Consider the following 16,449-nt stretch of genomic DNA (forward strand, 5'->3'; position numbering starts at 1 on the left):
ATATATATATATTATTTTAAAGCATGTGTAAGTTTTGTCAGTGTGCATGCAGTCATGCTTTAAACCATTAAAGTGGACTAGTCCCTCTTTTTGATGATGTTGTAGGCCTGCTTTTAATAAAGTAACAATTCTTTTCAGTTATGCATGTTATTACAGACAATAAATAACATGCTGTGATTTACAGTGTTTCCTCCCCTGCATGCATGAAATGTCCTCAGTTGCACTACGTTGTTGGCTATCTGTCTTAATATTTGAAGGAAGAAGCTGCCGTCGGGCAGAGCGCTGTGCCAGAGAGTAACGATTATTAACGGAGTCTGCAGCACAAGCCAGGCGAATCCCTGGGGCAGATTTTTACCAATGCTAGAATGTAATTTCTTTGTAGATCCTATGTGGATTTTTGTATTTCAGTTTTAGCCGTGGCAGAACCAAAGCGAGCCCAATAGAATCTGTTATCAATGCAGTGGAGGACAACTGGGTCAGATGGTTCTGTGGATGTTTTGGTGATCGATCGTTTCTTAAACCGAGCCGTTTGTATTTTTGTGGGAACCAGAGGACGAACGTTGTAGCTGATAAAAACAAAGATACAAGTTAAAGGTGGTAACTCGACACAAATTACAAATAGTTTACGCCAAGCTTTGTGTACATTTTAACGAGGCAAACTAAAAAAACTCAGCCAATGAATATTTTCTAAGACAATATTTTAATTAATTTTGATGCAGAAGAGCTAACTATTTTCTGTTCCATTTATTTTTGCAGTGGGACTGTTTTATACCTCACTCTGTCCAACAGCTGTTTCACAATCCTGACATTTTAACAATCTGTTCGTAAAATTAGCTTCTACTAGCATGACTTTATGCTCAGTGACATAAATAGCTACTTTTACCGAGTTAGATAATTGTAGATATGATTTATGGCACTTGGGAACTTGTACTAGTATTATAGGTATTTGTACACACAAAAATAAAAATAAAAACTGTTGACATTGGCATAACAGGCCTGTGTTGCAGAAGGATCAGTATTCTGTAAGTTGTGCCGTTTCACTTGCCTATATATATATATTGGGAATGATTCAAGTGAGAGATATTTTAAATGTCTTCAAATATTAAAACACATTGGTAGTATCTCTAATATTTTGTCCTGAGCTTCTGGAACAATACACTCAGCGTTGCCTACATGCCAAAACTTCTTCACACGTTCTCATCAGTAAACGTCTTGTCTTCATTCGACCCTTCAGTGACTCGTGAATAGAATAGAAATTATAACAGACATTTTAAATTGTGCATGCACAACAAAAGGTTGGAGTTCAAAAAAAAAAAAAAAAAAAAAATCCATCTCTTGCAGTGCAAACTTTTTAATGTAATGTGTCTGAAATGATGTTTACAGCTAGCTCCAACCAAAACAGTTAGGCAACAAAACAACTTATCACTTATAGCTATCTCTATTACTGCAGAAATCAGTTAAAAAAAAAAAACTATAAATAAAAGCAAAGTATGAAACACCAGATTAAATACGCTCCTGCTGTAAAATGCTTCGCTGCATTTGAGTCTGTTGTAGACGTTATATATCTGGCAGCTGGCAAAGTAAATGCTGCGTATAATCTGGTGCGTTCGGTGCACTCAGTTCTGCTCGCACGCACAGACTCTTTGGACAATGTCCAAGAAACGCTGAGGCTGTAGCGTAAGTGTGACGGGGGATTACGACGAGCGGCGCCTCCACTCCATTTGACTCCATCCCAATTAGAGCAAAGGAGTTTACGGTGACTTTGGCTACAGTTTCGTAAAGAGCCTAGAGTTTAGTAGCCACATACGCAAAGGAGATAATCGTCTCTTAGACAGAAAGCACCAGAAAGTCATTTTGCTTTCTCTCAATCAATGGAGTGTGTCTGAGGGCGAGATGCTCCCATCACTGCTACTGAATTCCCAGTGGGACTCCCACAGAGTTTTATTACATACATATTAAACAAGAAAGGGGGCGCTACATGTTGATTTTTTTAATAGAAATCATATATGTTACTTATTCGTTTGCCAAATGGGAGATGAAAACACTTGTCGTGGGGGGAAAGCATGACAATAACGATCATTTGTGAGCTTTCAGAGCTACGTGCTCTTCTCCCAAGTGTGCTCCCATTAGCTATGCTTACAGAAGTAATCTGATTAAACGGCCATTCGGAATAAGAGTGCGTCATGTAAGCGCCCCATTCGGATTATTCTTTGCTGGTTCAGCTCGATCCGAATGAATTTGTAATCCAAATGAGACGTGTGGTTTGTGCTGAGTCATAATCTGAACGGTGCGCATGTAAACACTTAACCTGATCATTTTTTTTTTCCGATTGTGGAAAACTGACCTGACTGCGCATGTGCGACCTGTCTACCTCACGTATTTCCGCCTGGCTAATGCGAATAATATTAGCATGTCGGGGAAGCACAACTGGTTGGTTAGCGACAACTACTAGAAGCTTTGACCGAGCTCAGAATGATCTGCATCACCTGCAGCTGTCGGGCAGTGCAGCAACGTCTCCACCGTCATTAAAACCTGGCGCGGGGCCGTTTTGGGCGCTCCGGTTTGTTTACGTTCATCACGGAAGTAGAACTTCTTCTTCTGCGTTTTTTTTAAGGAGAGTTTACCACTCCGCACACGTCAGCACTTCTTTTCTGCATGTAAACACTCGTCACGACCGGACTGTGCCCATGTAAATGATGTATTTGAATTATTTAATCTGAAGATAGTTCAGTTCAATCAACGAACTGTGCGCATGTAAACATAGTGTTGCTTGATGTCCAGAAGGGTCCCAGGGTGGACGTGAGGAGCTTTATTGTCTATTCAGGTCTGTGCACGGCGAATGGGTCCAGGGTCTCAAGATTTAGCGTTCGTTTGTCACTAATGGGTTTGATAAGGTAAACGTGGCTATTTGCCGTTTGTTCTGTAAACAAAAGCAGGAATTAAAATGTTGAAAGTCTTAACTTTTCTCAGTGAGTTCATTGTTTAGGTCTGTGTTCGTAGTTTTTATTTCCTCGACAAAAACAAGAAAAATCAGCCTTTTTTTTTTTTTCCCCTTTTGCATCAAAAGCAGCTCAGAGGGAGCAAAGAACACATTCCTGAAATTTGCAAATTGTACATCTGCACGGTGACGTATGAGCCATCGGCTCCGTGGCAAGGGTTAGGGTGGAGCGTGATGCATTGTTCATCCGTCATCTTTGTGCTCACGTAGGGAAGTCAAAGAAAAAACTGAGGGCCTTTACATGTTGGCTGTAATTTCACACACTGCAGTGTTCTTTGACTAATTGTTACAGATTTGATTCCCAGTCCTTCTGTGTTGGATAATTACCATTATTTAGTGGTAAAGGTTGTTATCGGGTCCATCATTATGGATATAATCAGCTGTTCAAAGCAAACTTTGGGTCTGACGTTGGTTTAGCATGACATTTAATTCAAAAGGGTCATTAGGACTTAAGTAGTTAATATAGATTTGATTCAGTTAAATAGTATGTTAGTTGTCAGAATATGTGATTTTGCAATGGTTTTGATGTTATTCGGGGTTAATGTAACACAAACTCATGAGGGTTTTTATAAAAAGTGCATCAAAAAACAAATAAATAATTCTCACCTTTTGTTTAGAACTAAATTTGTTGATTAGTTATGTTCCCTCCGCCTGAAATTACTTTGCTTTTGTCCACGCATTAGTTATTTTGACTCCTCTGGAACATTGATCTCCCTCTGACTAATAAACATTTTAATTAATTAACTTTTTAATTTCTTTTTTTTTTTTTTTCACACACTGTCCAAAATGTCCTTGTCAATGTTCAAATGGAAACAAATGAGTTGTAATTGTTGGCAAAAAAACACGACTTTTTGATTTTGCTCATTTATTACATCTTATGCCGTAGACTTCTTGTAGTGATTGACGTGTATTTAATGGGCATAATAATAATAATAATACATGCACACAAAACATTAAAATCAAAAGCATTGAATATTATTTGACAGCTAATAAATGATACATAAAATAACAGGTGTGAATAAAGACAGATTAGTTAAATTATGCATTTATTATGCTTCTCTCCACTGGCTCCCTGTCAAATTCAGAATAGAAGTCAAAATCTTCTAACCTACAAAGCCCTCAACAACCTAGCTCCATCTTATATTACAGATGTTTTTGTTCCATATTTTCCTAACAGAGCACTTCGCTCTCAGAATGTGGGCTTACTTGTGGTTCCTAGAGTTTACAAAAGCAGAATGGGAGCAAGATCCTTCAGTTCTCAGGCTCCTCTCTTGTGGAACTAATGTCCAGTTTCTGTCTGTGAGACTGACACATTGTCCAGTTTAAAGACTTTTCTTTTTTGATAAATCCTATAGTTAGAGTTGGCTTGTTATGCTGCTATAGGCTTAGACTACTGGAGGACGAACTGACCTCATTTCTTAAATTAATTGTTACAATTGAATAGTTTTCATGTGATACTAGTTCTATCTTAACATGTGATTCTTGACCTGCCATTGTGTATCTATTCCTCTCAAACCCAGCCGGTCGAAGCAGATGACCTCTTGTCCTGGTTCTGCTAAAGGTTTCTTCCTCATGAGGGAGTTTTTCCTTTCCACTGTCGCCTTCATGCTCAAGATGAGTCTGTGATGGAGTTAAACTCAAAGCGGTCTGCTCCTCGGATAAATAATGTTAATTAACTTTTTATGTATATGAATGTTTCTGTTCAGTGCCCCGAGATGACTTCTGTTGTGACTTGGCGCCGTATAAACTGAATTAAATTAAATTTGTTTGCATTTAACCGTGTTATTACAGTCGTATCACAAACATGACAGAAACAAAACCACCTTACAGATCATTCGCTGCTTGAACGCTGCACGGATCTGTTGTAGTTTGGTGTTCACGGACAACTTGTTGCTGAATTTTAATACGCTAAAGTCACTAGTTCAAACCAGCAGCTGCCTGAAGCAAGGAATGTCCAGAACAAAAGTTAAAAGCGGCCTAACCAAGTCCAACTCGTTCTTTTCCTTTAATCTGTCTGTGAGACAGAAAGACAGGAGTTAGGACACCTGTAATGCGCTGTTTTTCAAGTTTTATTTACCTTGAGAGACCTCCACCTGGTGCCCCCTCGCCACCTCCTGCCAGTACTGCAGCATTCTGCCGGAGCCGTCTGCCTCCATGTCCGCGCCCTCCTCCTCCAGGCTGCCCGCGTCCGAGAGCTGCTCCTCGGTGAAAGCCTCCAGGTCCTCCAGGGTGATCATTCCGTTTCCTCCGCCGCCGCCGCCGCTCATCTGGCAACCGCCTCGGTCCATTTCAAAGCCTCGAACAAAAAGCCTCGAAAGTGAAAATTTAAAAAGAATAAAAAAAAGTTGAAAGTACTTTACTTGTTTGTTTTGAATCTCTTCGCAGCGTACACTTTGTACAGATTATCACAGCCGGTTTCTGCTCAACAACCGAGACGCTGCGACGCTACAACCGAAGCGTTTCACCATATTTGTTTTCGTTCTTTTACCCGACGTTCGTAAACTACGTCCCTTTATTGGGGGAACGTTTAAAAATCGCTAATAATACTAAAAAGTAGTCGAGCTTCTTTCTCGTGCAGAGGAGCGTGACACTTTACCGAGCTGTGTGTGTGTGTGGTGTTTATGAAGCTGGGCCGCCCGGCCACGGGCGGTAGCACGTGACGCTTGGGTTCTCGCAAGCCCCGCCCCGCCGCGCAGCCCGAGTAAATAAATACGAGCCTCCTGTCAGAGCACAGTGCAGACAGGTCTTTAAACAGGGAAGTCTGAGCGGCTCAATGCAAATCAGTGTCACAAGCATGAGTAAAATAAGGCTCACATAAAGCTGGGACATCTGAGCCTTAACATTCTTACTGAGTTATTGGAAACAAATAATAATAATTTGGCACTATAGCTCACAACCATCTAGATTAAAACACATATGCTTAGATTAACATTACTGTATTCCAGAAATGTTAATTAAAGGAACTGTGCGGTTAAAATAACCAACCTAAAATGAGCAGGTTGCTCTTCATCTGAATAAATTAAAGATTTATATATACATCGAAATGTGTACTTTTGAAAAACTTTTTATGCATTTGTGAATCGTGTAGTACGCGTTTGTAAAAGTTGCGGTATGCTTTTGCGACTACTTTCGAGAGTGATTTATCTTCATAGTAAACAGTGCAACTAAAGGTGACGTATTAATTCACATTTTATGTGCATTCTGATTTAGATTAATTAATGTGCAATTTATAAACGTGGTTAATATTAAAATATCTGAGTATCTGGTGACAGCAGGGCATCTTTTGTGTTTAACTTTTTAACGCTCCAAGAAGATGGACATGGATGCAGGTATCTCCTCTGCTTGTTTTTATGTTGTTTTTTTCCCATAAAGTTGTTAAGAAACTACATAAATGTTAGGCAGAAGATTATTAACAAAACTGAATTTGATCACCAGGGGACATCTTTCACATAATCTCTGTGGCTGCAACAGCCAGCCGCCATGTCGTACCCTTCAGCGTGCACGTAGAGAGGAAATTATACAATCCACTATATTCTGTGGGAGTGTCAGAGTACGCCTTTACACCGTAGTTACAGTAACAACACGTTACAAGGAGGAGGGACCTCATCGCTCCCCTCCCTGACTCTACTGGTGTTCACATGAACTGCGTTCAGGTTTATTCGATAAGTCGGTGTTCAGAGTCAGACCAGTGTGAATCACTAATCCACACTTGCAGCAACAGTAATCCTCTTCTTTATACTTCTCCCACCTGGAAGTGTCACTGATACTCAAGTAGAAACACCAAGGTTACATCCAGTAGTTGGAAAAGTTCATTTCTTTGTAAATAAGAGTAACCACAGTCTTTTTATTCCCTGTTTTTGTTCTCAAATAGTCTCCATTATTTACATATTTTAATGTAAATCTAAATAATGCATAATCTGCTGCTTTAGTACTTGATTACGTTTTGATAGGTTTCAGTGGAGTGCTTTAGATGCAAATGTAAAGTCTGTTTACCTGTATCCAAAACTTAATCACGGATCATTTTAATCATTGATAGATCCACAGTTTCATTATATCAATGAAAGTAGAAGACTAAAGCTCACTGCTGGAAGTAGGAGCAGATGAAGTTCATTTAAAGTTGGGAAGGTGTCATGACATTGTCTTTCTGCACATTCTCTTCTTGCAATTTACATTCCAGTCGAGCAAAAACAATGACCTCACTAATCTGGTTCAGCTTAATCCCGTAATCTGGACGTGACTGCAGTATGCACATCCTCTCACTGAGGTCCTCCTGTTTGTCAGCAGGCTCAGGGCAGTTTCTTGTAGCATGTGCAGCTAGCAAGTCATCTTTTTATGAACCAGAAGCCATTTCTTTAAATAAAATAAAAAAACCTTGCGCTCCAGACTGAAGGACTGCAGATAGTTAGATAAATCAGACATCCATTATCTTTACCCGCTTCTTCCTTTCCGGGTCACGGGGGTCACTGCGCGAGAGGCGGGGCACAACCCTGGAACAGGTCGCAAGTCCATAAAAAGAAAACTTTTATTCTAAAATACATAAGAATAATGAAAAAAAATAAACAGTTTAAATAACTAAAATTGTATTTAGTCAACATGTTTCAATGATGCGTTTTCTTGTTTTGCTTTAATAGGAACATATGCGTGTCCAGTACGTACTTTACAGATTAATGTTGGATTTTAGAAACGGAGCCATCTGAACATCGTGTTTATGACTCCGTCAGTCAGACATTTAATCGACACATCCTCGAGCCTGAAACGGCCATGAAGGACCCGAGGGCTGATAAACAGACCTTCAAAGCTTGTGGTTCTTATCTGGCAACGTCTTGTCAGAATTACAATTTTGTTGTTGTTTGGTACATAGGTTGATAATGAGGCACTTTGTATGAAATTGTGTATTTGGTGAAGTTAAAAATCTTCAGTGAAGGTAATGGTTGCATTAAGACGTCCACAGAAAAGTAAAAAGAAAAAAAAAAAAGCGTCTTAAAAAGTCAGAATCTGATCAATGCGTGCCAGTTTTTAGTTCTTACATCAAAGTCTTTGCAATCAAAGCATCAAATTTACAAACTTCAAAAGGTTCTCTGTGAACTTTTAATTTATGACATTATAGTGTAAAATATTTGTTGTTGTGTTGATATTTTACTTCATTAAAGAAGGAAGGGAGTGGTGGCGCAGAGGTTAGAGAAGGTGGGCCTGTGATCGCTGGTTCAACTCCCGGTACTGTCAACATCAAAATGTGAGTGGGATAGGTGAAGCACCCACACCTGCCTCCACCCTCATTCGTCCCACTCTGGGCCCTTGAGCAACGTTCTTAACCCCCACCATCTGCTCCCCCAGATGCCCTAGGTAGCAGCTCTGCTCCACACAGAGGGCTGTGGTAGCTCGGTGGTGTGTGGTTGTGTCAGGAAGAACATCCGGCCTAAAAATAACTGGCAACGAGTTAGTTCGCTGTGGCGACCCCTGAAGAAGAGAGCACAAAGGAAAAGAAAAAAAAACTTCATTAAAGAAGGAGCTCAAAGGTTGACAGCTGGTAAATTAATTTGAACACTCGTGAATATTTTTCTACATCGTTCTGCCAGTCACATCTGGATCTTTCTCTGGGAGTAGCAACAACAATACTGTCGTAGTGACGAAACATGACCCTATTAGACACTGTCTTCACAGATCAGCTGCATCTGGGTAAGAAATGTTCCTTTTGAAAATGGGTTGCCAATTCAAAGTCCAAGATGGCTACTGCCATATGTAAACCTGCCACCCATATCATTTGAGGAAACTATGCTTTATAGTTTTTAGATTACAGTAGTTCCTCGTTTATCGCGGGTGTTAGGGACCACGCCCCCATGTGATAAGTGAAAAACCACAAAGTAGGGATACAGTAGTTTAAGTTCAAGTAAACTTTATTGTCATTTGAGCGGCTGTGGCTGAGTGGTTAGAGCAGTCGTCCTCCAATGCAAGAGTTGGGGGTTTGAATCCACCAGCAGTCACATGCTGACGAGTCCCTGGGCAAGACACTGAACCCCTCATTGCCTCTGATGTGTGTCCCATCAGTGTATGAATGTGATAAATCTCTGATTAGTCTCTTTAGAATGATTTGTTCAATTATCTTTGTAGAGATCTAGTAGAGTGCTGTATTAATGAGTAAATGAGGACACAGATTGTAGTGTAAAGAGCTTTGAGTATCTCGATAAGATAGAAAGGTGCTGTATAAGTACAGTTCATTTACAGTCCATTCATTACCATCTCATGTGGTACATGAGATGGAACAAAATTATGTACACTAGTAGTAGTAGTAGTAGTAGTAGTAAGTAGTAGTTTATTTTAGTATTTACTGTAGTAGTAGTAGTAGTAAGTAGTAGTTTATTTTAGTATTTATATACAGGTATATATTAAGGCGTTTTAAACCCTTCCCACACTCTTGCAAACTTCTAAACTCTTAAACCTACATCATGTTAACAACGTACAGTACTGTATATGTAGCTACAACATTTTACTTACCGGACTCTGCAGAACAGGAGCGGTCCGACTCTGTTCTGTTTCTGCAAACGTACCCTGCAACAACCCACAATCAATGTTCTAAAATCTTAAACCTACTAATTTTAACAACATACTGTACTTATATGTAGCTACTAAATTTTACTGACCAGCGTGTCCGCCCTGCTCAGAGGTCCTCATCGCCTGGTTGAAAGATGTGAAATAAGTCCCGTTAAGCTTCATATGAACAACTGGATCATCAGCCACACACGTCCCATGGCTGGACGGTTGAAAAAAGGGGAAAAAAGTCCCTGTAAGCTCTGGATGGATCACTGGATCATCGGCTGCATGCGTCCTGCTCAGGGCTCATAGTGGGCCGGTTGAAAGAGATTTAAAAAGTCCTGCTGGACTCTGGACGGAGCGCCGGACCTTCGGCCACGCGCGTTTGCTCGGAGGTCCACGTGGGCGGGTTATCTTATTTCAAGATTCATCTATTGGTCTGGAAGTCTGGCTCTGCTCCGGGGGCATCGATCAGATCAAAACTTTACTGTACGTCTGTTTTTTAGCAGAAAGAAACGGGGCTTCTGGGCGGAGTCCTGTTGCCTTCTGGGAAATGTGGTCATTATGAGTGGGGATACAGTGGAGGCTTACAGAGAGAAAACTACAAAATGGCGGCACCTGTCCAAAATATTTTATTTTTTCATTAACTTTTACTGTACAGTAGTCCCTCGCTACTTTGCGGTTCGTTTTTCACATACTCGCTCCATTGTGGATTTTAAAGTAAGCTTGGACATGACACACAATGACTGATTGATGGATGAGCTGGACAATCGGCATGTTTTTTTTTATTTAAAATAAATTATTTTAAATAATTTAACACTTGTGTGCAGCCCACAGTGGTCCTCCTGCAGCTAATCAGCTGATCTCTGTGCAGAGCGGAGAAGTGGGCGTGGCCGAGAGTGCAGCCGGAGGCAGAGAGCTGAAATCATGACATGCTGTGCTCTTTTACAGCATTTGGAGTTTAGAAACATTGTTTAGAATGTTGCAAGTGTGGGAAAGGTATAAAATGCCTTAACATATAAATACTAAAATAAACTACTACTTACCACTTGTACTACTACTCCTACTTTGTGGTTTTTCACTTAACGAGAGACTTCGGGGTACACATCCCCGCGATAAACGAGGGACTAATGTGCAGTACTGTATCCAGTACTGTCCCAATCATGTGAATAATATTAATTAATTAATTATTATTATTATTTGTTCAATATTATATATTATGGGCTGTACGTTCACAAAATGCGATGGAGCAAGTCTGCGAAAGTCGAATTGTGAAGTATCGAGGGACTACTGTTCTTGAAAAATTTAGTTTTCTCAAATGATTGGGGTGACCGAAGATTAATTTTTGGTGGCCAAGGCCCCCATTGGCCACCCCCTGGCTCCGCCGTTGCACCTGGCAGTGGATGAAATTGCTCTCTGTGCTTGCCAGAATCCATCACACTGCACAGCCATGGACAAGAAAAAAAAAGAAAACCCTCCTTCTGTTCTTCTCCACAGTGAAACTCTTACCCACTTGAACATCTTGCACCAAAACATTCGCTATTCAGATCCGTCAGCGATGGCGGATATCGGCGTACCCCTTGTTTAGTCAGAGAGTCCTCCTGCAGACTGTCTTTGTTGCTAACAGCGACCGATGTTAATGATAGAAGGTTTCTTTAATGTTTTCACCCGGTGTTGTAAGATCACTTTTCATTCCATGATCAGTTTCTTGCCAATGAACGTTTTTCCACCAGATCTAAAATCACATTGACCAGATCTTAGCGACTCAGTTGTTGTGCTTTAAAACCACAACAGGAGTGAAAATGAAGCCTAGCCAGATGGCCTCTTACGTTGACATGATGAAACATTTAGGATTGGCTCTTGATGGTATCTGAAATGTCAGCAGGATTAAAGGTGATCATTTAACCCTTTTCTTTTGTACTCATGAGCACACTCACATTTCACCTCAGAAGCTGTCGGTGAGTTTTAGAAAAGAAGTAGGACAAATGTTAGAATACATAAAGTTTTTGTTTTTAACTCCTGACTGATGGAGGATACAACAGCAGCAGATTTCTTCTCAAAGAACCAGTTTCCTTTAGAAATGTATGATCCATGAGTGTGAATGAGACGTCTCTCCAGTTTCTGTCGCTTATTCTCCTGGTTGTGATTCTGTAATGTCTCCTAAAGCAAGTCAATGACCTGTCGTCTGTTACGAAACGTAATTTTTACGCACAGTTTCCCGTGGGCAACCTACTTCTGTCAGGGCGGTCTTTTATTCCGTTCAGTGTGCGGCGCAGATTTCGCCGGCTGAAATTGAAATTGCGACGACCCAGCCTCTCATTTTCTGCAGCTGCGATGAAAAGACTGTTAAAATTGTGTTCGATGGATGAATCGCCTCCATCGGTTTTCCCATTATTTTAAAATGAGGACAAGAGAAGGGAACAAAGGACTGAACACATTTTAGTTTTGAATGGGATGACACTTTCATTCATTGTGTAAAAGTCTGCTTACTAGTAGCGGGAGTGTGTTTAAAGTGTTCATAAAGGGCTTTGTGTGTCCCTGCCTGTGTATCCACTCGGACTGGACCATTTCCACTATAAAAGAGACATGTCCTCTTCTTGACGACCTACATTTGTGTTGTTTATCCATCTTTCCAGGTACTGGAGAAGTTTATGTCTCGTCTTGTTCAGAACCAGGTGATGGCCCACAAGGACTTGCGGACTCTCAGCAAATACCAGCTCATTCTGACCAGGGATCAGTTCCGCAGGAACCCGCCTCCGCACATCAAGGCACGGACCCATTCAAATCTTTTGTGTTTCTATGTTGTAAACATTTGTATATAATTTATATAAAATAATGGAAGCATCAAAACTCACAACATGCAGTGAAAGGCAAAAGTAGAGCGCCAAACTAGAGAAATTGCATTTCCTGTGAAAATGCAGTGTGGATTCTTCTTGCAGAAGAACTTGCTGAAAAACAGCTGAAATTGGCTAAAGCAAACAACATGCTGAAATGTAACTGAAATGGAAGAAAAAGCCTAAATTAGCAGAAGAAAGCAGAAAGAACACTTATTTGCTGAATTAGGTTTCAATATGCAGAAATGAGCACAAAAATTAGGAATTTTGCTAAAAAAGCTGAAAGTAACAAAAACAAAGTACCGGTAGCTGAAATGGCATAAAGAAGCTTAAACTATCATAAGGAAGTGGAAGGAGCTGATATGAGCTTAAAAATGTGGAATTAGCTGGAAAATATACATTTAGCATAAAAACAGCTAAACAGTAGCTGAAAGAACAAAGTAAAACTGAAACTTGCAGAAAAAAGCTGAAAGGAGTATAAGCTGAAATTAGTATAAAGAAGTTAATTTGGCTGAAAGTAACAGAAATTATCACAAAAAACTTGAATTTATCTGAAAACAGCTAAAATTGGCTAAACAGGTAGAACAAGCTTAATTTTGCAAAAGAAAACAGAAAGAACATGTTTGCTGAAAGAATCAGAAAAAAAAGTGTAAATTATCTGAAAAAAGCTGAAATTGGCAACAACAACAAAAAAAAAAAAAAAACCCAGCTGAAAAGTAGCTAAAAAGGCAGAAAGAAGCTGAAAATACAAAAAGGAAGTGGAGAAACCATATTTTGCTGAATTAGGCTGAAAAAAGTTTAAGTAAGTGCAAAAAATGTGGAATTAGCTGAAAAATGTTAAATTAGCATAAAACTGCTAAATAGCTGAAATAGTAGAAAAAGCTGAAACGTGCTGAAATACGTGTAAAGGAGCAGAACAAGCTGAAATGAGCGGAAAGAAGCACAAAAATGTTGTATTTAGCAGAAAGAATCTAAAAGGAGCACAAAACAGCTGAGATTATCTGAAAATAGCTGATTTTTTAAAAATTTACCTAAGGAAGCTGAAAGAAGCTGAACCAGAACAAAATGTGAAAGAACCAGTGGATCTAAAGATTTGAAGGATGAAAAAGGAGCTCATTTCATTTTACTATGAAAAATTAAATGAAAGAAAAGGCTAAATATTTCAAAAAGCTAAATTTGCACCAAAAGTCAAAGCAGGATTGTCTTGAAAGAGCTGAACAATTTGATTTATGATTTGTTGAAATAGGTTGGAAACTGCGGGACAAGAATTGCACCGATAATTGTATGGATGAAAAATGGATCACAATAGAGTGAATGTTTCATAAACATTCACTCTATTGTGATCCTATTTATAGTAGTTTAACATTTATTGGCTTGTAATTCTGTATATTCTTAAATAATAGATCACATCACAATGGGAACATTTAAGAAAAGTTAGGAATAGGATGTGCAAAATGTAAATATAAACAGAACGCACTGATTTTGAGTCTCATAAACCCATATTTTATAAACAGAGGAACACAGTAAACGTATCACATGTTGAAACTAGTAAATTCTAGTATTTTGCGGGGAAATGGGATCATTTTGAATTTGATGCTAGCAACATGTCAACAAAGACGGAGTGAAGCAACAAAAGGCCGTAAGAATGAGTGGTCTGAATAAACGAGGAGCATTCAGCAATAAATCAGGTTAATTGTCTTAAGACCGGTTATAACAAGAGCATTGTTTGAAAAACTGAATCTCTGAGAAGTAGAAATGAGCAGAGGATAGTTTCTACAACTAGAGGATGATTCCAAGTTAAGTCCAAAATGTATCACGTCAAGATTTAAAACTCACGCATGATTTACAACGTCATTCAAAAATCTGTAAAAACTTTACAAAACCACTGTGGAGTTTAAAAAAATCGGCCTAAACTAGAATGTTTTCTGCAAACAAATGGACAAAACGAGTTCCAGAGAAACTTGACGCACTCGTATGCAGCAGCACAATTTGAGCACTGAGTTCCCCAAACAGAGGGAGAAGTCGGAGAGAAAAAAGCCAACGACCGTGCACATAAAAGTAAATATTAAATATCCTATTTATTTTCACAGAAAATGTAACGCTAGCAAGGAAATGAACGTCTGCCCCACTAACAGTCATGCTCGCTGCTGTATAGTAAGACTTTGATTGTGATGAAGTATTTCAAACCCGTTCTGACGGAGGGTTTTAATTAGTCTCATAGACTCGCATGTCATCGTGCTCTTCAGGGTCCTAAGCAGGGAGTGCTGGAGGGCGACTTTGCCCTCTGCATCAGCCTGTACCACGGCTACGAGCTGCTGATGCAGACAGGCCTCAGATCGCTTTTCTTTTACGTCCAGGGAATCATGGACGGATCCAGAGGTCAGTCTCTTTCCATCTAGCTCTTTAGGGTGTTGTTGTTGCTCTTTACCCACACTGACGTTTCACTGAAAGAGCATTTCTTTCTCACATATTTTAGCTTCTCTTCGGCTATCTGTAAATGTGATGTCAGACATGAGAATGGTCTCTGCTTTTTGTTTGGCTTAGAGATGTCCAGAGCCAAGAATGAGCTCCAGAGGACGCCCATATTTCTGGACATGTACCATGAGATGGAAGCAATGTTTGTGAAGCCAGCTGCTGGTACGACTTCATTTAATGGACATAACTCAAACATCTGAGTCCAAATGTTGTCCCCCTGTCTCCTCTCCTGTTTGATACGTGCTGTCGACGTTTAACCGAACTCTGCTATTTGCAGGTCCAGATGAGCCGTTCGTTTATAGTCACCCCAAACTAGAGAAACTGGAGGAGGTGGTGCTGCAGCACTTTAAAGTGTGGGCCGAGCGCTCGGCAAGCACAAACGGTGATGTCCTTTATATAGCAGCGCTAAGCTGTGAGTCATGCATGGAATGATTGTTCTAACTTAAAGGTGAACCGCATTATAGAAGGCATCAACATTCCATATGAGTTCTCTAATGCCGACATCATCGGGGTGATTTGGAGTTTTATTAGATGTAATATTTGCGTTCAAGCGTCTATAAACCGTTTTTAAACAAGTTATTTTTAAAGCACTAGTATGAACGGTTCGAAAGACCCAGTTTCTTTCTTAGTTTTGCCTTCTCAATGTCTCGGTTCAGGCTCGGAGGGAGTAAGCACGCGTGTGATGATCTTTTCGTCTTTTCGCGAGAGCGTCCAGGAGATCGCAGCCATGTTAAACCGCCACGCTCCGCTGATCAGAGTCATGACGTTCATGGGCCAGGCTTCGTCTGGAAAGGGGGTCAAAGGCTTCACCCAAAAGGAACAACTGGAGGTAAAACTTTTGTTTTAAATCAAAGTTACACCGGATTAGTCAAACATACATAAACAAATTTAACAGGTACTGACATGTTTTCAACATACTACAACATAAAAGGCTGCCAAGTGTCCCAAAATCTTTTTACAGAACCCTTCAGGGTATGTCTTAGTTTTTCCAAATGGATATGATACATCACCTCTCTTATCCATATGCTGGGGTGTGTGGGTCATTCCAAATTGCGCAACATTAGCCTCCTGGACAGAAGAGAGCCAAAAGCAATCACGTCCTTTTCGCATTTGCTAAAGGACATATCCACAGGGACCACCCCAAACAGTGAGATGGATGATGATGGGTGTACAGTTTTGCCACATATCCTAGAGAAGGTGTCAAAAATAGATTAACAAAAACTCTGCAGTTTGGGACCGGTCCAGAACGTATGCAAGAGTGTAGCTGGAGTTTGTTTCAAACGATTGCATGCGGGGTCCAGGTCGGCTTTGATCTTGGACAACTTGTTAAAACATATTTTTTTCATAAAAAGTGGTATCGTATTTTCCGCTCTATAAGTCACAGTTTTTTGCACAATTTACATGTCCTGCGATTTATAGGCCGAAACAACAAATTTGTGGATTTTTTCTCCATATTTATAAACCAATTTTTGTCTGAGATATGACAGTTTTCATTCGTTCTGACTGAAAAAAAAAGAGCAGTACCACTTTCAGCCACTTGATGGCAGCAGAGTAGTAGTAGCAGGATGGCATGCCATTGTATCATGCGTTTATCGTGTTAAATTTGCACAGCGG

At 40.0% G+C, this 16,449-nt stretch overlaps 2 protein-coding genes across 2 annotated transcripts in view; one reads left to right on the forward strand and one right to left on the reverse strand.

Annotated features, from left to right (window-relative positions):
* The window catches only part of soul3 (heme-binding protein soul3), a 10,258-nt gene extending 4,637 nt beyond the window's left edge, over nt 1-5,621 (reverse strand). Inside the window, exon 1 of the mRNA XM_037695280.1 lies at nt 5,076-5,621. Within this exon, the coding sequence (XP_037551208.1) occupies nt 5,076-5,286 (211 nt within the window). The 5' untranslated portion in view covers nt 5,287-5,621. The remainder of the gene's footprint in view (nt 1-5,075) is intronic.
* The window catches only part of fancm (FA complementation group M), a 49,087-nt gene that overhangs the window by 9,729 nt on the left and 22,909 nt on the right, over nt 1-16,449 (forward strand). The window contains exons 5-9 of the mRNA XM_037695326.1: nt 12,163-12,294; nt 14,607-14,739; nt 14,905-14,997; nt 15,113-15,217; nt 15,492-15,664. Coding sequence (XP_037551254.1) covers nt 12,163-12,294; nt 14,607-14,739; nt 14,905-14,997; nt 15,113-15,217; nt 15,492-15,664 — 636 coding nt within the window. The remainder of the gene's footprint in view (nt 1-12,162; nt 12,295-14,606; nt 14,740-14,904; nt 14,998-15,112; nt 15,218-15,491; nt 15,665-16,449) is intronic.

The sequence above is a fragment of the Nematolebias whitei genome, chromosome 21 (genome assembly GCF_014905685.2).
Source record: "Nematolebias whitei isolate Nwh7 chromosome 21, NemWhi1, whole genome shotgun sequence".
Lineage (NCBI taxonomy): Eukaryota > Metazoa > Chordata > Actinopteri > Cyprinodontiformes > Rivulidae > Nematolebias > Nematolebias whitei.